Below are 23921 nucleotides of genomic sequence, written 5' to 3'. Positions count from 1 at the left end.
CCTTTTGGTGAGGAAATCTTTCCTAATACCCAACCTAAACCTCCCCTGGTGCAACTTGAGGCTGCTTCCTCTTGTCCTATTGCATGTTACTGGGGAGAAGACACTGACACACACACACACACACCCCTGCCCACAGCCCCTGTCGGGTAGGCACAGAGAGCAGCGAGATCCCAGAGTCTCCTCTTCTCCAGGCTAAACAGACCTGGTTCCCTCAGCCACTCCTCATAAGACTTGTGCTCCAGCTCCATCACCTTTCTCTGGACATGCTCCAGTGCCTTAATGTCCCTCTTGAAGTGAGTGGCTCAGAAATGAGCACACATTTGAGGGGTGGCCTCACCAGTGCCGAGCACAGGGGGACGGGCACTGCCCTGGCCCTGCTGGCCACGCTGTCCCGGCTACGAGCCAGGGTGCTGCTGGCCTCCTTGGCCACCCGGGCACGCTGCTGGCTCCTGCCCAGCTGGCCACCAGCCCCCCCAGCCCCTTCCCCGCCGGGCAGCTCCCAGCCCCCTGCCCCAGCCCGCAGCGCTGGGGGGGCTGTCGTGCCCCCGGGGCAGGACCCGGCACTCGGCCTTGTTGAACCTCCTCCAGCTGGGCTGGGCCCCTCGGCCCGGCCTGCCCAGGTCCCTCTGCAGAGCCTGCTGCCCCCGGCACATCAGCTGTCCCCCAGCCTGGTGTCCCTGCAACCCGCCTGGGGGTGCGCCCCGTCCCCTCGCCCAGCCCCTCGGTAAAGATGTTAAAGGGACGGGCCCGGCCCTGAGCCCTGGGAACCCCCCGAGTGCCCGGCGCCAGCGGGATGTGACTCCATTCCCCACCGCTCTCCGGCCCGGCCGCCCAGCCAGCTTTGACCCCAGCGCAGAGCCCCCCGGGCAGCCATGAGCAGCCAATATATTTCACAGTTAATCATTAAAAATACATGCTTGATTAAAATGCACGTGCATGTTCCCTACACAATGCAGAATGCATTTAAGGTGAGATATGTAAAACCAACCAAGCAGAGTGTAAGTCTCAGCAGTGGACATTTTGTAATAGAGTAATCTTTATGTTTTCACTTCTTCAGCTGGCCTCACGCGAAGGTGGCAGAGAAGTTGGTTACTTCGTTTGCCCCTTGAGAGCTGTGCCCCTCCTTTGCAGGACTGACTGGCTGTGTCACAGTTTTGCTTGGGGAGCTGCTGCTGGCTGTACTGCCTGAGCACAGTTTGGCATGTTACCCTTTTGCTTTTCTGTCTTCTAGTTTATCCACTTCTGAATTAGTAACCCTTAAAATCTACCTGCCCTGATCTTTCTAAGTAACTTCTCTTGTCTATCTTACAGTAAAAATCAGAGGGAAAAAAAGCAAGAAAGTCGAAATGCTGTGCAGCCTGGCTTCTGGCAGGCAGGCAGGTGTAGGGAGGAATTGTGTTTTCGTTAGTCCCCAGCTGCCCTGTCTTTGTCCATCAGGACCATCGTAGCTGCTGCAGCCATAGCTAAAAGTAAACCTATTAGGAACGTAAAGGTTAAAACTTTACATTTAATTCAGAAATTGCATGCTTTTAATCACAGTTTCTTCTCTGCCTATGGTGAATAGGCGTAGCATTTTCTCTTTGTATTGTAGGAAGGGTAGGCAGCGCGTTCACCAGCTGCACTTCCTGGCAGCCTGAAGTACGGCATCTTGGGGGCAAGGGTGTGTGCCCTGTCCCGAGGGAAGGCTGCCCTTAAACCCCTTCCCTTGCCGAAGAGCCTTGTGCTGGATCTGAGGGTGAGAAAACTGTCTTGAATATAGAGTTAAATCTGCATTTTTCTAGAATACGGTGCATGTGGGTACTGCCTCCTGACTAGCTGTGCTCTCTACCATTTTATCATGATTGTCAGGAAAATTTTTGCAAGTGTTTTGCAAGTGTCATTACAATCCTGAAACTTTTGCATATATCTCTCTTAACATCGTGAGGAGTAGTCATTATTCAAAATTACCTTCTTGGGAAAGTTTTGTGGGTTTTTTGCATTGTCCACTGATGCTAAAAGATGCTGCTTCAGCAGTAACCTTGCTAGCTGGTGAGCTAATTTCAGCCTTGCATAGTGCATTATTGCAAATGCTCGGCAGTAGTGTTATGTCAGCCCTTCACATGGTGAACTGCAGGGTTTGGTCCCAACCTGCAGGATATTCCTGTATTTTGTGAGAAGAGCTGATAAGAGGAATGCTGCTTCCTTGCTTTATTCCTGAGCAACCTGGGACGGTTCCAAATGCATCGGGGAGCAATGGCAGAAACATGTGCAGACTAATAACCTGCAAATTCTGCAACACACGTGATAAATACTGGAAAACTCCAGAACCATTTCATGAAGTATTTGAACGTATGTCATATTCCGTAATGTGATTAAACTATACTTGCATTTTTTAAATACATTTCAGATTTGTAATCCCCTTTCCCATGTCTCTCGCTAATAAATAAAATTCCAGGTGGACTAAGCAGCATAGAATGATCTTAAATCTGTTGAATGTGCTAAACTACCACTTGTACTTTACTTGAGATTGATTTCACAGATTGAAAATGCACCACTGATTATTTTTTTTATTATTTTATTTTAAATGAAAACATCTGAATTAAGCACAGTGGATGTCAGCTCTGTTTTTCTGTCCAGTTGCATTTCAGGAAGTATTTGTTTCATGGATGCCCATAGTTGTGGGCTCAACTAGCCACAAGGGATCTGTCACTGACAACTCATTAAAAGCCAAACTGTCACTTCTGAGAAACAGATTTCCTCACTGTAAAGGTTGCTTTCCCTCCAGTAAAATGTCAGATAAATAAAAGCTGAAATAGCTCTTAAGTGTGCTCTACCTATAAAATAGAAGTACATAAGCCAGCAGTATTTAGTAGTGGAGAATATATGTTTGGTGGCATTTAATATTTTTTAAATTTTCCTTTTTCTGATGTGAATCAGAGCTGTCTACCTCCATAGTTTTGATTTACCTTGTTTCTGTGTTTGGTATATTCACTGCAATATATCTTGTATTTAATACCAATTTTGGGGCAAACCATAGATTTTTAGATATTGCAAATTAAGACAAATTTAAACACCAATTTTTTTTTTTTTCCTTTTCTGGAAATATATTTCAAACACCATTTAAAAGATGCACCTTCCTTGTAAAAAAAATAAAATCCTTGTAAAAAATCCTAATGCTGATAGCAAGAAAGATGAAGTGTACCACACAACCCTAAGTCGTCCTTTCCATCTACTTCAAATTCTGTTCTGATCTTCTTTATGCTTTGTATTTTGCATAATTTATTGCCTTCTCCTGCCTAAGAGGGCTTCTTCTGTAGCCATTAGTAATGCAGCTCTGCAGGTTGGCCATCAGTGAGGGTTTTGAACAGTGACATGGATGTGCTGTGTCCCGTGAGGGAAGCAGCATAGCTGACACAGCGATGCAAACTGTTTGCACAGGAGACTGAAAAAGTCCAATGTTTGGGTGGGAGAGCCCCAGTCTTGATGGTCACTTTTAAAATTTGTAGTGATTTTTCTGTTTGATTGGGTGAAAAATGGTTGAAATCAGTTTGGGGAATCTAGAGATTTAAGTTGTATATAATTCACTTGCCTAAATGTGATATTGGTGCAAATTTTTAAGTGAGGCTACAAGCTCCATGTCCAGAGCTTGGCAAAGGAATGGGATCCGTTACATGGGGTTTGAAATCTGCTACAAAAAATCTGGGTGACTATTGATATTCCCAGAGATTACTTGTCTGCTCACTCATTTCAGCTTTCTGGGTTTATTATTCTTTTATCCTAACAAAGCATAGATAAATTTTGATGTGGCACCCATGCTGCGGCACTGCTTTTGTACAGAGAGTAATGAATAGCAGATTTGGCCCTTTTTCTGTTTTAATAGTCTTACAAAAGTCTCTTTGACAGAAACAAACTCCAGAAAATACCATGATTTAAAAACAGGCTATGTGGTATTCTTACTGTCCTTTTGATATAAAACTTGATTAAAATGGGATGTGACATCAGTTGAAAAAGTATGAAAATCAAATTTTCTTTATTTTATATTTTTTAGGCTCTCCTCTGCCTATAGTTTATCTTTGTGTAATTTATGCTGTCTTTGTGCCATACCTTAATTTTGAATACATTTGTTGAAAATTTCCTGTAGCATTAATCTATGATTGTCAAAAGGAACTTTTATTCTGACAAAAAAAAGATACCACTGGTTTTAATTATAATTCTAAATAGCTTCATAACCACTGTGAACTCTGAATTTACATCATTTTTATGATAGCCACACCATTCCAGGTTTATTGATTTTGTCATTTGCTTCATTACATTTAATGCAAACCTTTTGTATAGAATTATTCCGGTGCTGTGCTGGGCACGGAGGGGTCAGCGTATGCAGTCTCTAGCCAAAACAGCACTGCAATATCATTTTAGTACAGACTTCATGAATAAATGGGGGTTGTAAATACTGTCCACCAGCAGAACAAAGTTTGTTTTCTCCTCTTGACCTTTACAGCTGGACAAAGTTAAAACCATAGCTTGAGTAGGGGTTTTTTTGTTGTTTTTTTGTTTGTTTTTTTTTTTAATAATTTCTCCCCCCTGTGTTGCAGCCTGGCTCTTCAGTCAGTGCAGCTCATGACTTCCAGCTAGAGAGAAAAGGGGTCTTTTGGCAGGAGTTGGGCAGTGCCTCTCGTTCCATGGCAGTGCCACCCTTTGCTGCCAGACTTGCCTGGCCAGGCCAGTTCCGTGCAAAATGGAGATCTTGCCTACAGTGAAGGGATCTGCGGGAGTGGTGACCTGCTGCTCAGAATCGGTTCTGAGGAGCCAATGTGCTTTTTGGCTTTCAAGGGAGAGATGCTGTGGGTCTCTGGAGTCTCCAGTTGTTTTACCATTTCACTGGGATTGAGTTTTGATATTTCATTTTGTAAATAGGCACCAGTATTCCTGGATTTGTTATACTTTTTAAAGTTAAAAAAACTCCCTCAGTTCTTAATTAATACTGCATCACTTTTTCTGGATAACACAATTACACTTTTAAATCTAACTTCATTTAAAGAAAAGTGATGAGAACCTGGTGCAAATCAGGTAAGTAACTGGATTCTTGTTTTCTCCAGGAGGCACGGAGTTAGGCTCAAAAATTAATTTCAGTAATTGATTGGGGGACTGGATTTCCTGCACCGCTCTTCCTTGACCACAAAATAAGATGGATGTCCCCCCTCCCTGACCCCACCTCAGCAAGGCTGCAGCTTGGCTATTGTCACTCCTCAACTCAGCTGCAGCTTTCTGTGCGAGAGCCGAACTGGGTATTTAAAATGACGATGACGACAACAAAGCCTGTATAGTTTCTTGCCACATTTAGAGCACAGAAGGGAATGATTATGTTTCTCATTCAGTGATTCAGTCTGTTACATGGCTTTGCTATCTTGCAGTTGGGTGGCTCCAGGAGATAAAGTGGCCATAGGAAAATGAAGCCACCTGCAATTCAGTTCAATCCAAAATTGTTATGCCTTGAAAGGAAAACATTTTTGGAGGAAAAAAAATAAAACTGTAATGGTATCATTGTATTTTTAGCCTTTTCATCATAAATTGGTTTTATATGAACATATGTTCACTGTGTATGTACAGCAAGGGATTTTATACAGTTCCTTTTACACAGCTAAATCACTGCCTCATTTGAAAGTGTCCTCAAAAGAAGCTCAGGCCATCTAAATCCTACATGGATGTGAACAAGATCCTGTGGAGTATCCTCATTTTATTTTTAAAAAAATCATGTTTGTGTCTGGATCTGCAGCGTTGTCTTCCAATGTAAAATAAGGATCTAACTCTTACGTGAAGCACGGAGGGAATCCTCCGGCACTCAAATGCCTGTTATGAGATGAACAGGAGTAGTGTAAAGTTGATTACCTAGGTACAAATCTGAGAATGTCTTTAGTAAAATAGCTTTGAGGTAGGCAAGAATGAAACCCCTTTTGTTTAAGAGCAGACGACATGGGGTGAATATGAGACAGCAGCATTGGAAAGGGCTGTTAGATGATGGTCTCATTTGTACAACTGATTTCTACTACCAGATATAATTTTCCTCCACTTTTTTTTTCCTACGAAAAGCCTGTGGGATCTAATTTTGCTTTTGTTTAGCCTTTGGTAGTCCCATAAATGTCAAAGAAACAAATGAAAGAATTCTATCTTTGTGTGGAAGTAACCTCTGCTCCAGTCTTTTGTGGTTTTTTTTAAAGCTCTTTTTGGAGTTATTTTTCCAAATCATTGAACAGTAGTACAGTAATGCTATGATAATATGCATACACAGCTTGTCCAAGGTGCTGTTTTCACATTTAGAATTCTTCTTCCTCTTGTTTTACTAGAAAAAGTGACAATTTCTTAATTGTTCTTTTGAAGGAGCATGAGACTTTCAGGAATGATCAAGATTATTTCCCTATATAATTCTGCCTCCATATCCAGTCTATCAGAAATTGTTTATAAGGCAGTCATGATATGTCAATACTGGAATATAGAATGATGCTTTTCCAAAAAAAAAACAACCCACCAACACCCTCCCCCCCCCCAAAAAAAAAAAAAAAACCAAAAAACCAAAAAAACCCAAACAAACATCAAATGACCAAACCACCAAACCCTAGAATTTAACTCATGTAAATGAATAAGCTAACGGGTTATATGAAACAGTGACGTGGTGCACAGGTTTTCTTACAGCAAACATTTTGTGTTAGGATCCCCAGAAGCAATTCCTGCTGCATGTTCAGGTGCACAACACACGAGTCACCGCATCCAGTCTACTTCTGAATGCAGTGACACGGTGTACTTTCCACACACATTAAAAATTACTTGTCACGATGTGTGGTGGGAAATGGATCTTTCTGGTATGAAAAATTAGCTTTAGAAATGAGATTGATCCCCCCCCCCTTCTTTTTTTCATCTTCTTTCCATTTTCTTTTGTGACCCCTCAGTAGCCCTGTACATGAGTTTCACCCCTGAACCTGCTTTATTTTGTATTTAATTTATATGCTCAAGCTCAGGTCATACGCAGCATCAGCTATTGATTAGGTCCTGCTTTTAAAAACAGTCTTATAAGGAAGATGACTGTTACAAGGAGGTCAAGTGGTTTGCCTGGAATTATTCACGGAATAAAGGGACTCGCAGTTATCTGAAGCATTTTGGTGGAGGGGTTGTTTGGATTTTTGCTCTCTTCCTTGAGCTCACGTTGCTTTTCAAAGGTGCAGTGCTCTCACTTCTTGTGGAGCAGCTGGAAGGCATAATTAAGGGTTAATGTTCAGGCGGGGGCATAAGCAGTAAAGTCTTGCCAATAAGTTAGACAAGCAGCACTCTCAGGAGAATGACGGAAGGATGGGAGAAATGTCCTGTGAAGCCAGTTGTGCAGGTATCCGCTTTACCTACTTACAAAAGAGTTGTTGCTTTCATTGCGAGGAGGAAAACTTTGGGGTAGGGCTTTTCTCTGGCCTCTTTATTGAAGTGCTGTCACATTTTAGTATGAGTTAGATGTCTGAAATTTTGTTTAAAGGCTCAGGTAAGGTTACTGGTATGCTCTTTTGATCCAAACTTGCTGCCTAATCCTACTAGGGAGTAGAAGTTTTCTTGCACATGACTGCCTTTTTGTTATGACAGTCCTGGCAGAGGAAGTAGCTGTCTCCTCTAGGAATATATTTATCAACTAATGTCAGAAAAAAAATACTAATAAAAAAATACCACCTAGCAAGAAAATTTCATGGATTAAGTTAACTTTTAAGATTCTTTGTTAACGGCTTCAGTTTTGTAAGGCTTGTGGAATCATTCTTCAGTGGCTACTGAGAAAACTAAACTCTGAGAAGAGTTTAGACATGTAGCCATTTATATTTAAGAATCTACAATATCTAAGGTCATCTGCAGGTTGCTGTTATTAATTTCAAAATGAAATATTTTTCTTTTAAAAAATTAAAACATAGTAATTTGATGAGAAAAATATAACTGTAATAATAACTATTTGTCTATCCATGAAATTCTCTAGATAAGCCTGCCTCTCAATATTCCTGCTGATGTTAGATGTCAGGTGTAAAAATTAGTGAATAATGCTAATCATATATCTTCTAATAAGCCATCCTCTATATCTTTTTTTTCTTTTTAAATTGGGAATGCAGTTGTTTCATGATGCTGTTTTTTACCAGTTTTAATGGACTAATTCTTTTACACTGCTGTTCATTAGAAGTCCTTCTTTTACACATAAAGGCAGACTTCCAAGTTCCCTCACTCAAGTCTCCTGCAAGGTGGAATAAAGCCCTTTGGAGGTGACCTGTTGTCCTGGTTTTGCAATGCGTGTTGTCTTGGAGATCATGGCTGTCCCTTGGTACTAGGATTTCTAAACTGTGACGTTTCAGATCCAGGGTCAAGTTATTCCTTGTCCAGCAGTTAATCTCTCTGAGCAAATAGTGATCCAGAAGGAAAGCTGAAAGACTTCAGCACCTGTTATGCTGCTTGCAAGTTCTACCAAAGAACTAAGCTTATGTGAAGATATCGGTTACCGATACAGGTTTTGACAATATTTTTACTTTCAAGTACTGCGGTAAAAATTTAGTGCTGTTATGCATGTTTTACCTATATCTTTATAAGTTTACTTCATAAGAACAATAACATTGTCAGTAAGTATCTATTGCAGTGGGGGGTGTTCAGCAGTTCTGATATAAACTCTCCCTGTTCTGTGGTTATGTTGATACTGTATGTGTCCTGAGGCCAGGGAGGCATATTTTAATTTAGAAATGATGTAGGTTAGTGGGACTGGAAGTGTTGTGTTCGGTTCCTGAAATTTTGTAAGACCTCATTATGCTGCTGACAGCTGTGCATCTGCAGGGCGGATGCATAAATAAGTTAAAGGGTGAGGGACTCGAATACTACAGCAATCGCACAAATGCCAAAAATAGATTGATGCCATTTGCTTTTATGAATTAAAAGAAATAGACCTATGGTTTCATGTAGGTGGAAAAAAACACTCCCTGGTGAATATGCAGAAGAGTTGTCACGTATGCTCTGTTCCCTGTTCCTGCAGGATATATAGTAGTGCCACAATGATTTGGTAAAACATTGTTCAGAAAATTAAAGATCTTCTAACATAACTGAATGTAGTGATCCAAATATATTGGATGCTTATGGTTCATATGGGTGTTCAAATAGGAACATTTGTTCCAAAATGCTTGTAAACGTAGATCTGCAGGATGTATTGCTGTCCTTACCCTGGGTGATAAACACTTCACAGATGACGTGAATTTGGCTGGCTTGAAAACAATAAAACAAAATGGCATTTTTGTCAACTGCAATCCAGTTTACTGTGTATTTTCATAGCACTTTTCAAAGTATTTAAAAATTGATCTAATTACCAAGTCCCCAGATAACTAAGCACATCATTCTTTTTGGTTCCCATTTACTATATCAGGTCATTTATTTGCTTTCCTTTCCTGCAATCTTTTCTGGGTTTTCTTGTGATTTACTTTTCTTTAAAATTCTTTTTTTTCTGTCTAGAAACATGTTATTATTTCCTAACCCTTCTTGTTCTGTACATGCCCTGTTAAGTGTTTTGGGTTTTCATTTCTTATGTGCAGGCATTTCATTGCCAGCACAGGTGAGTTTTGCTAGTGGTCCAGGCCTGGTGTAGTCTTGGGCAAAGGAGTGGGTGGCGGAGGAGAACACGAGTCACAGAGACATAACTTGTGTGACATCGTCTTTATGATATATGTCATGAGGTTATTAAATTGAATATAGACAACTACTGGAGAAAGAAGGGCGGTCTTCAAAGTCATGTGTAACTGCCCAACAGATATTCCATGTCTATGAGTGGTCTTCAACAGTGTTGATAATGAGAAGTCACCTTTAGGCTGGCGTGCTCTGGACTCTTGCATGAGGCTCTGAATGCACACAGAAATGAGGTTCCTCCCCCATGGACCTTACCATATAGCACGACAAGGCTAGACAACACTACACACATATGTGAAATGAAAGGCAGTCAGTGTGGAGCAGGCTGTTTGGTGAAAGTCCAGCGGTTAAACCTAAGTGCACACAAGCGTATGGCCCAGAGCAGCTTCTAGTCAAAGGTCTTGCATTCTGCAGTTTCTCCCAGCTTATCCCCTTCCATACAGAAATTATTTCCTTGTTTTGGGGTCTCTGTGACAAAGGTGCTTTCACATCACTAGTCTCCTTGACCCAGCACCCTCCCAGTCCTGAAGCCACTCTCGGGGCTGCTTTTTAACTGAAGGATCTTCTTTGATCTGGAAAGGATGGTTTCTTTTTTACACAGCATTTGCTGAGGATATCCCACTTTGTAACAGTAGGAAAATAACAGATTTTAGTACTTATTTGAAGCCTTTACCAGTCTTCTCAGGAAAACAGGAATGTTATTTGCTTACTCATATATAAGGACATATCTAAGTACTTATATACGAGTAAGCAAATGTACTTACGTACCTACAGGAGTTACATATATAAACACACAGAGTGCCCAGAGAAGTGCAGAGTACTATATTTATGAACATAGTACAAATATAAATAAACGTATAAAAATGCACAGCAAGAACCCACCTTTTTGTAGGGTAAGTGGATAATTCAGAAATCCAAAGCACTTATTATGTTAACGTATTTTTTTGAAATCACATGGGAGAACAAGCAAATTTGGAGCGTTGAAGTATAGAGTCAGACCATAAGAAGTCATTCCAGTGGGAATTTGGATGTGGAACTTGAATTCATTGCCTTGAGTAGTGAGAATGAAGTTTGATGTAAATGCCTTAAAAGCTCAGAAACCCCAGGCGGAATTCTAATGTCTGTCTCCCAGCCCCAGCACCGACTCATCTAAACTGGCTGGTGTGCTTAGCTGGTATTGATTACCAGTCAGCCACAGATCTGACTTGCAAAATGAGATATGATACTAAAAAATGACAGCTATAAAGACTGTTAAAAGCAGATGATGATGACATTGCGTGTGCATTGAAGCAACCACTGGAAAACAGCTTTCAAATATTTGTATAGTATCTGTTGCTGGCCTTGTTTTATATCAGTAAGAGAGGAACAGCCTTAGGAGCATAGTTACATGATGTACTTGGCTCTGCTGCTCTTTTTCAGTAGGCATGAGAAGTCACATACCTGCAAAGCAGAGAAACGTGTAGTCAGAGGGAGGAGTCAGAATTTGCAGCTGCCTGTGGACCTCAGCCATTTAGGACCATTTGTGCGTTATAAACAAAATCCCTGGCTTTGACAATGCCCAGAGATGTAGGCTAACACTCTTGTTCACTCACAAGGCAGACCTGTAGCTAAGCGAAGTGGCTTCTCATCTTAAAGGAATTGAAAACACTTATTCTTCATTGGTTATTCTTCAGTGGCCAGTTTAGAGTGGAAATTACTATAATAATTTAAATTTCATGTCTCAAAGGTGAGTTGCTGTTGCCTGATCAGTATAAGAGAAAAGAGGTAAAAACAAACAAAAAAAAATGAAAGCAGCACCCCCCCACACCTTTTATCATTTGGAGTGGCATGTATCCTAAAAGTGGAGCCCACAGCTGTATTGAAGATGAAATAGCCTGCTCTTTGGAATACTGTATAAAAGTTTCTGAGCCTGTGCTAAGCAGGATCAGTACTGGAAACCCATATCAAAGTGTTTTAAAATGAATGCATCGTCTTGAAATATGTAGTGTTCCTTGACTATACTCCAGTGACTGTGGGTTTTAGTTATTATTTTGGCATTTCTTGGATGTTGAGGAAATGGATACAACCAAACTAAAAAAAAAAAAAAATTCCCCCAAACCAAAATGGGAAAATGGGGGACTGAGATATTCTAAACTTTACTTCTCTCTCCAGCTTTAACTGGCCATTTTTAGTTTTTTAAAACAGCAGGATAAACCTGACTCAAAAAAATTATTGGTGTGTTATCCTAAGATACTACAGTTCATGAGTGCAAGACATTAATTGCTTGGGTATGCATCCACTAGGTATTAATATTAATTTTGTAATTAATAAAAAAGTCACTAAAACAAAAGAACTCTATTTTTTTGCCCAAAATTACCAGCCCTGTAACAAGGTTGACACTCTGCTGTGACTATACTCACAGCATTTACTCTTTTGGGATTATTTCCTCCTAATTTTTGTTTTAAGAGCTAGAAAACATCTCTCAAATCATTGTATAACTGCGGGTGATAGAATTAATCTAATGTAATATGTGATTTCAAAGGGGACAGATGTCTGGAGATTGAATGTCAAGATTCCTTTTTGCTCTGTCATCTTCCTAACTCTGTAAAAGAGGTGCTTCTGGTGTCTGGCCCTTGGGCGCATTTACCTTCGCTTAGTTGCCGAGGTCTATTACATTTGCTCTCTGCTACAGCCTCTATCTCTTCATGTAATTTTCATGTTTGCTGAAAAAGTCTAAGCCTCTTAAAGGCATGAGAGCCCTAGTTTTCCTCTCAAAGCTGAATTTAGTAAATTATTAATAATAAAAATGTGTAAACAAAGAGACACCAGAATTAATATGATTTCCCCTCAGCAGCCCTGTTAAATAACCACCTTGCTTTGCTACATCCCACCCTTCACCCTGGCAGCACACACGAGCATCTGTAGCCCCTTCCCTCGCCAAGCCACGCGCTGGCTGAGCTCCTGCTGGCAGCGCAGGGCCAGCTCCAGGGCAGCCCTTTGGTGGTGGCCTCGGGGCAGCAGTAGTTATTGGTGTCCAGAACGTCTCCTGTCCTGCACTGTGGGTAAGAACCAGCAGAGCAATAACCCTGCCTTATGCTGTCACTCTATAGTTTCTTGCAGTCCCCTGTCCTGCTGAAGCCATGGTTTGGAAATGCTGGGCGCTCCAAACAAAGGTGTCATCTGTCTTTGACAACGGACCCTGATAGAAATTTTAATATTAAGGGATGAAGCATTCTGTGTCTTTATTTGCTAAGTTTTGGCTCTGTAATGAATTTGTTGCTACATGGACCATACGGACATAATCATTTTCAGGGGGAAAAAAAAAAAAAACAAACCCCAGTTGCATGCTGCTGTATGGGTCTGCTGTAACAGCAAGCCTCTGGGGGCTTGTTTGGTTTTCCTCCAAAATGAGCATGATTTATGTGCTATTAGTTCCATGTCAGTATGGTACACCATGGTATGACATACCGTGATGGTACATGAGCTTATGGCACACATCTTGACATGCGTCTCAGGCAGCAGGACCACAGGGGGCTGCCCATGGCATGGGTTCAGCAGTGCTGCGGTCCTCAAGGAGGGATGCGGGCACAGGGAGCCTGGTCCCTGCGGACCAGCTGTACCAGTGTCTCCCCTAGAGCACCCCACAGGCACGCTGAAGGGTAGGACAGGGGTTAAGATTTGATGGAAATGGTGGCCGCAGATGTGTGGACAGAGGTAACTTCCAGCCATCCTTGAAGATCAAAGGTGGAAAGCAGCAGTTACTTAGCGATCCGATTCTACCTGCAGCAGCTAGGTGGATGCTGACCTGCACCTTCTCTGCCCTGTGCTCTGTGTGCATTACAAATTTCTACGGATTAACTAGATTAAATATCTGCATATATATAAGTGCCTTAGTTTCAGATTTTCCACAGTTTCCTAGTAACGTCCCTAATGATATGATTTGCTATTAATATTATTAATATGATTCCCTAGCATGAGCTCCTATTAATAAGGTGAATGTTTAGTAACATTTTGGAATTAGAACTTTTCTTTACATATGGTATTTGATACTTGTCGACTGAAAATAACAACAAATAAACCAAAGATTTTTAACTAAGTGCAACCCTGCTGAAAATGTAAAAACCACTGTAGTAAATAACTTTCATATTCTCTAACACCTACTTTATCTTCCTTATTTCTTCCCCTTTTCCCCTTTGGGGCTATGGCAGAGGAGAACAACAGATGGTTATCAGTCAGGAGTAACTAGGGAAACCGCAAAACCTGCCCCAATTGCTATGGAGACAGCCATTTCTGTGCTTGGTATGCACTATTTGTTACACCAGCAACCAGAGTTAAAAAAAAAGAAAAAAAAAAGAAAAAAAGAAAAAAAATTGTTCTAAACCCCCCGACATTGAAAGGAAATCTTGGATTTGTGTGTATTTATCCTTGTGGGAAGAGACAGGAGCAGTCTACATGTTCATTTGCCACTTAAGTTTTGCATTATGCTAATGTGATGTCTGTTTTTTGACAGCAAGATTTTGAATTGTGAGTTAATGTAATAAAAGAACTTAAGAGTAAATACTGAATACTTTTGAATAGTTTGCGGAGTAATTATTTATAAGCAACTCTTCCCCTCCAAATCAGACATTGCTCCCTCCTTATTTGACAAACTGGCAACATAGGTCGGGTATGAAAACTGAAGGCAGAGAATATGACTGTGCACAATTATTTCATGCAGATGTTCAACCGTAGCTGTTGGCAATACCATTTCTTTTGGAAGAAAAAGAAAAAGGAAAATTGGAACACCTGTAAAAATCCCGGAGGGAGATCTCGGCTTGATCACAGCAGCTCTGTCATTTGTGTTTTGCACCACCGATTTACTCCACTTGAGAATTATTTTAATGGTGAATGTAATGGACCAATTCTTTAAATTTTCTAATACAAACAAGATTTTATGGAAAAATTTTAGTAAACCAGCAATAAAGAGTAAAAATTAAACATGAAAAATGCATTAAACGCATCTTTGAAAAAACTTTTTATTATTTCAATATAATTGAATTTAGTGTAACTTCAAAGGACCATCTTACACCATTTATGGTGCCTATCCATTCAATTTAAGGATAAGGTCTTCAGTTTGGTATGTGAGAAATTTTACATAGGTGTATGGATGTCACTGTCCTTTGAAATGTTAACTTTCTCAAAGTTATGAGGACTGGATCGGAGGCTGGACAATAAATGTTATAGAGTGTGTCTCTAATTCTTACAGGTTATTGAAAAGCTTCAGTGCCAGGGTGTAAACAGTACCAGAAAGTGGTGGCATAGACCCAGCAGTTTGTATTAAGAAAAAAAAATGGAAAGAGTTTGGGAAAAATATTGTCCAAACAGGTTCTTTTAGAGATGTAATTAACAAGATTCATTTTTTTTCTAACAACAATTCTAAGCTACAGCAAATTTACCTTCCCATGAAACAGTTATTGAAAATTCCTTTAAATACTTTAATAATATAACACCTTTAATACGGATACTTCTGGTTAAATATGCAAGTCTTTTCTTAACAAGGAAAAGGCTTTTGCTTAATCTCGGGTCTATAACAGTAGATATCTTTAAGAGGAGAGTAATTTTGTATCTGTAACAGTAGAACTTCCTTAAATATGTAACTATTCTAACACTTCTTATGCTAAACAAGTAAAATATGAGAAACAGAAATCTGAGAAGTATTTATTACAGCACTTGTTAATACAGGCTTTTATTCAAATATTTAACTAGTTCCTGGCCAAAATATAGAATGAGGTTATAGTAATTAAACTACTGACGCAGTCTAATTAAAACCCAGATTAACACTTGAGTTCTACAGTGGCCTCAGTAGGGTTTGTAAATGGAAAAAAAAAAATAAAATCCCTCACTGAAACAAATAAAGTACAAAATGCTGATTATACAGCTCATTATTGTGAAAAGTTGATTCTTGAAGGACCTCTTCTTCATGAATGTGAGTATGGGTAATTGCAGAAAAAATATTGAAAGCTTTTATGTACAGCATGAGGTTGCTTGGTGTACTATGAAGAAACATTGTTAGTACTGTAAACATAGGGTTTTAAACATGACTTAACTTCTACTGTTAGTAAAGGGTTAGATTATTTTGGTTTTGGAAAATTTCACCCTGGAAGAATTCAATTATTTAATATTTTAGAACAGTTTGAGGTATATTTTTTTTTTAAGAAAAGAATCTTAAATCTAGTAGCATGATAAAAATTTTATCAGCTCTGTTGCTGGAATTTTTTATCTCTCAAATGTATTTGAAAACTAAATATTCCCTATTTTTGTGAGCAAAACCTCAAAACCTTAGTGTTTAAAAGATCATTTCAAATGGCAAAAGAATATCAATGTTGTAAAATCCTATCCCTTTCAAATGTTATTTGAAATTTAACTCTCATGTATGATAGATAATGTATAAATCTAAGTGGATAAACGAGAGTTATATACTACCAGGGGAACTGTGTTTTAAACAGTTAAAAGTGGTGTCTTAGCCAAGCCATAGCCTGTCCAGTGATATAAATCTATTAAGATGCAGTGTTACTTCTCTTTTCATAGAGAAGTGATTTATGTCTCAGGTTGTTTTTTTTTAGAACACCAATTTTAAAGATAGACAATGATCAATCAAATGTAATTTAGTCATATAATTTTCCTGCCTTTTAGTAAAAACTGAGACGATCTATTGAGTCATGGTTAGAGTCAGATTATAATAATACATAAAGCATTATGTATCATAGCTCTACCATATGAAAGATGCCTTTTTCTCCGAATAGTTTTATAAATTCTTGCATCGTTTATAAGCATTCTTCTGTGTCACGCTTGACCTAAATCCCATACACCCATACAACATTTTCCTTGCTCGAGTATTTTGCTCTGTACTCTGAGACCTTCTGGTATTGCTCTTTGTACCTGTTTGTATTGTCTGGTTGCCAGTTGCCTGCTGTGGAGATCTCAGATCCCTGGAGCCTCTTAGGTGAGGTCAGAGGAGGTAATTCAATCACGGGCGAGCTGCTGGGTTTCCCAGGCTGGGATCTCAGCTCACTGACATAACGGTGAGAGCCCTGCTGACAATGTCACCCAGCCCAAGTCCAGTGCTTTGTGTCTCATGCATGAGAGAGGTGGCATTTAACCCAAACTCCTTAACACAGATAAAAGTTAGGGGTCTAACTTTTATCTAACAACAAAAATGTGGAAGTTCAAAGTTTGGTGATGTCTGTTCATTCCTTGGCTTGTAGCTCTTACAATGTGCCATATGTATTGTGTTCACACAGTTCAGTTATTGTGGCTTCATTCATCCTGCAGCCCCTCTCAGATGCAGAGGCTCACTTTTGCTGCCTGAGAACCCTTATTTTCTTCCAAGGCAGTTAAATCATGTGGTAGTTATAGAAAAAGTCTGAGCTTAGTGCTGTATTCCTTCAAAAGGCAGGAGTGAGCAGGGATATTAAAAGTGACTTTGCCCATTTTAAAATTGTGTCTTAAATCAGAGTTTGTGTTGTCTGACCTTTCCCCACCGTTATGTTAGGCCATTACATGCATAACATCCTTTTCGTAATATTGAGGAGAAAAATATCTTCTAGAAAGGGTATGAATGCTGAAGAATAGAGATGGCATTTGGATCTGAATAAATGCTTTTGCTGGCTGAGACCATTGTTTAAATTTACCAGTAAGCCCGGCGCAGCTGATCCCTGTCTCTGGCGGCGGTGCCCGGGGTGTGCGTGCATGCCTCATCCAGAGGGCAGGGGTGAAGCAATGAGAGCAGCGTCACATGCTCCTCAAGGAAATTTATGTGTCACCTCTGCTGAAATAGTAATGTTTTTTTTTTTTCCTCTTTCTTTTTAAATTTGAATTTTGACTTTCTTTTCATATGATTAGTTTTATGCAAGTAAGATGTTCTTCCCGACAAATGTTAGGCCTCTCTGTTCTGCGTGTTAAAGAGTTGCATGCACAGCTCATCCACCTTGAGTATGTGATGTGGCTGCTAGCCCACATCCCAGGAATTTTATTTTGTCTTCACAGGTATAGAAATATGTGTTGAACACCTGTCTTTGCCTCTCTGTAAGGCTTTACATGAAGTTTTCTCAAGACTTCAAACTAACACGTTCACTTGGCAGGAAGATGTTGTTTAGACTTCGAGCGCAGATCTCACATCTTTGCTTAGCCGCTCGCCGCAGTGCTGTACGGATGTAATGAAACAGATTTTCTGTCTTTACACACAGAGAAATAAATGGGGAGGTGAAGGGTCTTAAAAACACTCACGCCTAATTTTAGGACAACTAACAGTTATATTCCTTTTGAGAAGAAATTCTCATGCTTAGGGTTAAACACAGATGTGAGTGCTTCGGCGTGGGAGACATGAGCTCTGTTACAGAGAAGCGTTAAACGTGTGGATGGCTCCCAGAGGCCGTACAGGTTTAGTTTATGGGGCACACAGAATCGGGGTGTAGCTTTAAAGAATATTCTCCTTATTTACGGACTGTCCTTCTAAGTGCATGCCTTCTGGGCGTCCAGAGGTTTCCCTTGCTGTGAGCCTGTGGATTAATCACACAGGCTAAAGCAGGTTGTTAGCGCTAGCATGACTGGACCTATGGAAATATGATTAAGATTGTCGTGATGCTTTTTCAACAAAAATCAATCTATAAGAGTAGCGTTTTTTAAAAAAGCCAATACATTGCCTATGAAGCCCTTTAATCAGAAGGCTTTGTGACTGGCACGCTGGGTTTATTTGGTTATTTTAGTGTATTTGGCAGAAAAATCGATATTATAGTATAACTAAAATAAAAATAGGGAATATAGTACTTCCCATAGAAGAGAGGCGATTCTCAAGTTGCATCTGCTTTCTCTTCATCATGCTAGCACATGCCAACTTTATGTTTAATAAAGCCAAGTGTAAAGTACGTAGTTGTGCAACCAGTGTTATATTTAACTCAAAAAGTTTATTCCTCCTGAAATGCAGCATTCTTTCTGTTGCAGCAACAAGTTTTTAACAACCCACACAATTAAACAGGGATCTCAGGAGAAGCTACCCAGCACCCACTGGTCCTCCCAGCAGTCAAAAATACAGTTTTTAGCATCTTTGCTAGGTGATGGGAGAAATAGAGAGAACATAAATAAATACACATGAATATAGTTATATATGTAGGTGTATCTACTGTACCTAAACTCTTATGGTAGAGAAAAATCCATTTTGGATAATTTGCATCCCTGTATCTGTCAGTATAGGAGACATCACTGAAGTTTTGACAAATTCAGCATGTTCTCCAAAGTCATGAGAGCTATGAGAAAACATTGCCGGGCTTTATACTTGCTAAGCTTCTTAGTAGTCCTTATAGTGTATCTGGGTTTTCATGTACTTTAAATGATAGGAAAAAAAAAAAAAAAAGTTATGTTCATGGAGACTGGACTACATTGCAAAGGGTAGGTTTCCCATAGTTGTCAAATAGATATATTTTCAGTATGTTCAAAATTAGTAGATTTAACTCAATTTTTAAAGAGGGTGCATAAAGATTATATTTGCTTTGTCTGTACTTTATTATTGTATAACAAGAAATCTGTGACTAATGTCTATTCAGACCAAGAATGAGGTACAGCAAATAATTGGAAAGTTGGTAAAACTGTACAAGTACATGGGTGTAATATGTTTGCTATCTCTGCTTATGTATTGTTTTTTAATACCAACCAGAAACTACAATGCAACCTTGGTATCTTTGTTCGTGATACTTTACACACACTGGTCAAATAGTCCTTGCCTCACCAAATCTAAAGTTTATGCTGTGCAAAGGACAGTATAATGTAGAGTCAGGAGCCTGCATCTCTTTTTTTGTGAAATGCAGGTATTTTACTTATCCATGGGTAGGCACATAGTTTTATTTCCCTATGTGTAAAATCTAAGGGATCAGATGTCAGAAAATATAATCACTGAATTTTAAATTACAACTTACAACTTTAATTTTCTAAGCAAAAGAAACAGTGTAGCTGTAGTGGTGTATCCACATATATTGTAAAATATGTTTAAATTGTGCGTATGCAGGGAGACAAATGAGAGAACTCCACCATCCAAATATTAAATTACACGTTTTGAAACAAAATAGTGTTTTAAGTGTATGTGTGCATAATGCTTTCTGTCACTGGTTTGCCCTCCCTGATGCAGTTAGGCAGAATCTGTATTTAGTCAGAAATCTTTCAATAGAATGGGCTACCAGATGGGGCCAGTAACAATGCAGAGAGGCATCGAACCACCACAGACATTTGGTGCTTAGAATAATAAAAAGACTATAAAATTAGATTAGTGGAGTCTAATTTGGAATTGGTGTATTCCCTATGCACTCTCACAGCTCTTGGGCAGATAAAGCCTGGAGATTTAGTACTGTCAGGACAGAGGACTCCAACTTCCAGTAAAAGAAAAAGAGGCATTCTGGGAGGTCACGGAGGGCAGCACAGTGACCTCCAATGATTTACAGGCCTTTAGCTTAATGAAATTGTTTCAGTGACATGACGGTAAAAGCTCATAATGGATTGGATGCCCTAATGTAATGAAATTACTCCCTTATTCCTTTAAAAAAAAAAAAAAAAAAAAAGACGCAATTAATATTTACTGAGACCTGACAGGCTTCAGTGTGCGGTAGCGTGCAGCGCTGTCAGACAGCAGCGAGCGGAGCCGGAGCAGCGTGGCAGCCAGCAGCCCTGCGCCGGGTGGCGAGCAGGCGCTGCGAGGGGGTGGAGGGACACCTCGGGGACAGGGAAGCCCCCAACCTGGCGCTCCGAGGCAGCTCTGCCCGTACCGGCCAGCCTTCATCCTCTCCCTTCCTTTCTGCAGGCAACTGGACAACAACCAGATCAGCTGCATTGAAGATGGAGCCTTCCGAGCCCTGCGCGACCTGGAGATCCTGTGAGTTGACTTGGTGCTGTGCTGGGGCGGCGGGGGGGCGGCTCTCCCTGTGCTGCAGTGCTGGGTGAAGCCAGGGGCTTGGCACCCTCCCTTCCCACCTCAGACCCGTGGTGTAGGGAGCAAAGTGAAATTTCGCACTTCCCCCAGGCTGGGGTTACTGCTAATTAAACCACAATAGACGACTTCTCTGCTGCCGCTCCTGAGGAGCGGGGATATTGCCGTGCTCGCTGCTGCGCGGAACAGATGGGGTTCAGCAGCATGCAAAGTGCATCCGATGTGTGCTCTGCAGCCAGAAAGCTGGCCAGGTCTGCATAACGTTGAGTCGTGGATGGGTAACAGGTTTGTGGGGAGCAATATTACAAGATTCTGACCATCGCCCTAGACAAAAGCTGTTTAAAAGGTGTTTGGTATGTAAGAGGGAGAGAGACGGCGTTTTGGCAGCTTGTTCAGTGCAGTCATTGGCTTTTGGGGAGGATCCTTCTCGGAGGGCTGAAATAACACCACGTTGTGCTCTTCATGTACCACAAACTTTACACATCGGCTGTAAAGCTGCAGCGCAAACCAGAAAAAGAGGAAAAAAGGGTTTGACAGTGAAAACGGACTCTAACAGAGAAAAGCCATTAGATTTAGAGCACCATCATTGTAATGTAAAATCCAATATTACCCAGAACTCCGCATCTGAGCAGATAATTTTCTTATTGCTAATAGCTGAACTTTGTCACTTAGACCCCTCTCTGGCATAGGTTTTGACCATATGTATTGAGACAAAGCTTTCCCTGTTACTTGAAAGTTAATATTGCAAAGCAGAGTGTGTTATATCATCTGAAGCACACGGTCCTGAACAAATGGAGAGGGAGCTGGGGGGGGGGGCACCAGCCGGCAACATCTGACCTGGAGTTAATGCTGGTCCAGCACAGAAATAGTATACGCTTAAACCAGCAGGGAAGGCCTGCTCAGAGTGCTGGAAAGCCTGCCCTTAATTTCTGGGTAGGAAACAGCAAATGGTAGATGGTTAAAGCAAGTACCTGCCTCACACAGTCCGGGCACCTGAAATGCAGCAGAAGCAAGACATGGCTTTTGGCTTCTGAGAGCCGGCGAAGCAGTGGGCTTTGCGAACAGCGCTGTGCCGCGCGCCACGGTGCGTTTTGAGTACACATGTGATATACAGGGAATTCTTCCCCAGGGGATCTACCCACTATACGCTGATGCTCAAAGGAGCTTTGCCATCGGTTTCAGCAGAAGCGACTTCAGGTTTCTGAGGGGACCTGGGGGGTGGCGCTGCGTGTTTGCCTGTCACAGCCTGCTGCGCTACCTTTGGCCCCTCTCTCTCCCAGGCTGGGATGTTGATATTAATCAGATGGTGTGTGTTGTTCATATTGAGCTAACAGTAAGTATCTGCAGGGTTTCTTACCTAGGAATTTACGTTATCAAGAGTATTGCTTGAATCCTATATTAATAGCACTTTCAGAAAAATTATGTGTTGCCACTACAAAGTTTTACTTCTGTTTCAGATTGGAAAGTCTACTGTGTGGTGAAAGAAAGGAAGGAAGAAAAAAAATCATTAACTCCTATAAAAAGTGACCTTTTTTTCTTTTTTTGGATGGACTGATTTTCCATATCCACAGAGAGTGAAATCAGTCCCTCCACTGGCAGTAGTCTGTGCTATAACTTTCCCTAAAATAGGCTGGACAGTAAATGGAGCCTTTTTTGTATATACTGAGTTCTGCAGGCTTTGAAAAAGTGTGTGGAATGTATTCCTTCTCCCCAGGTTGTAGTAAAGTTGAATTACTTTATTTACCTCTTTGCTTTTAATTGGTTAATTCTATGCCAGTTATAGAGAAGATGGTAGGAGAAGAGGGGCATATATAAAATGCACCCTAATCAGTTCTTTAATGCATTTTTAATTTTCAACACAGAAATACTGCTGCAAGAAAAATCAATCTTAAGTCTAAAAGATAAGAAATACATTGATAGTATCTATTGTCTAAAGGTATTTTCTTGCAGTCACACAATGTGTTATATATACTTCCAGCCTAATCGGAATTTTTTCTAAGTTTTTCTTAAAAGAAAGTTTGAGCATTTACTTGCTCTATCAAAATAAATTTGCTTAACGCCCCAGAGAATATCATATCTTCAGCTGTAAAACAGTCTTAAATGTTAAAAAATAGAGTGATTTGAAACATCAAAGAATATTAAGTGAAATCAAATCTCATAGTTTCAAACCCACTATGTATTTTATGCAGATATATTTTAACCTGCAATGCAATATGTAGAAAATATTTAATTATTCTGGCAAAAATTAATCTAATGATCAGTGTGAACAGTTTGCAAGGGTATCAAAAATGTATTTCTTCTTTATCTTACTGAAATCTTGCGAACTTTCTGGTATGAAACATTTACATTTCTGCATCTTTGCGCACCCGCCTGTCTACAGAATTCTAAATTCTGTAGATAACTCTGAGCAGAGACAAAATGCTTAGCATTACTCAAAAACAAAAGAAAAAAGAAAAAGATAAAAAGAGCATTTTCTTTAAAAGCACTTTGATTTCTGGATTGCACTTCATTCACCTGGAATTCAAAAAACCATGAGTGCAAGGAGCTTGGGGCTTTGGTAGATGTAGGAAGAGAAAGAAGTTGTGCGGTTATCCTTCAAAATGAAGAGCACTCCCTGGTCCACCTTACTTATTTCTCCTCCTTAATAAGCTGTTTTCATTTACTACTTTTCTTTTTCTGAGTTAGGAATACATTCCTGTACTAACAAATAGCACAGAGACAGAGGTGAAAACAAGACTGAAGTTTGTGACTGATTTCAGTACTTGACTTGGTGCAATGAGGTGCTGACTTCAGCTGAAGCTTGGATCAGACCAAGGCACTAGCTTTGGCTCCCAACACAAACGCTGTCTTTTGATCACTTTGTTTACGAGCTTCCATCTTTTGAATGTCCCCAAAAGTGTTCCTGGTCCTATGATCTGACCTGTGTAGACCATAATGCAGGTGTCAAGTGCTACTGATGACTGAGTTTTGGGTTAAAAAGCTTGCAAAATTGTTGAGTATGAACTGCTTTGATGTGCCTTTTGTTGATTGTCTTTGCCCCTGCAGCAAGGTGAAAATAATGTCTGAGAAATGGCATGCAGAACTGACGTGCTTGCTTACACATCCTTTCCTGGTAGTTTTGCACTGGGGCCGGTTTAGTTCATTTTTGTGTCAGATTTTCTGTATGGCTTCCCATAAAGGTTTTGGTTCTAACCTGTTGTTAAAATAGGGATTTTTCTTGTTGGCATACTTCCTTTCCCCCTTTTTGTAACATGATAAAGTATATTTCAGTTGGTTTGTTCTTGCATTCCAAGACACAAAAACGTATGTGCAGCCACTGAAACAAAATGTAAAAGGGACATGTATT

The 23921-nt window shown here is 40.3% G+C and overlaps 1 protein-coding gene across 1 annotated transcript in view; it reads left to right on the top strand.

The window, feature by feature from the left end:
- Positions 1-23921, top strand: part of SLIT3 (slit guidance ligand 3) — a 531438-nt gene that overhangs the window by 278779 nt on the left and 228738 nt on the right. The window contains exon 7 of the mRNA XM_037398361.1: positions 20450-20521. Coding sequence (XP_037254258.1) covers positions 20450-20521 — 72 coding nt within the window. The remainder of the gene's footprint in view (positions 1-20449; positions 20522-23921) is intronic.

Source organism: Falco rusticolus, chromosome 8 (genome assembly GCF_015220075.1).
Source record: "Falco rusticolus isolate bFalRus1 chromosome 8, bFalRus1.pri, whole genome shotgun sequence".
NCBI classification, from domain to species: Eukaryota; Metazoa; Chordata; class Aves; order Falconiformes; family Falconidae; genus Falco; species Falco rusticolus.
Note: the sequence above shows the minus strand (reverse complement) of the source record. Positions and strands in the feature narration are given on the sequence as shown.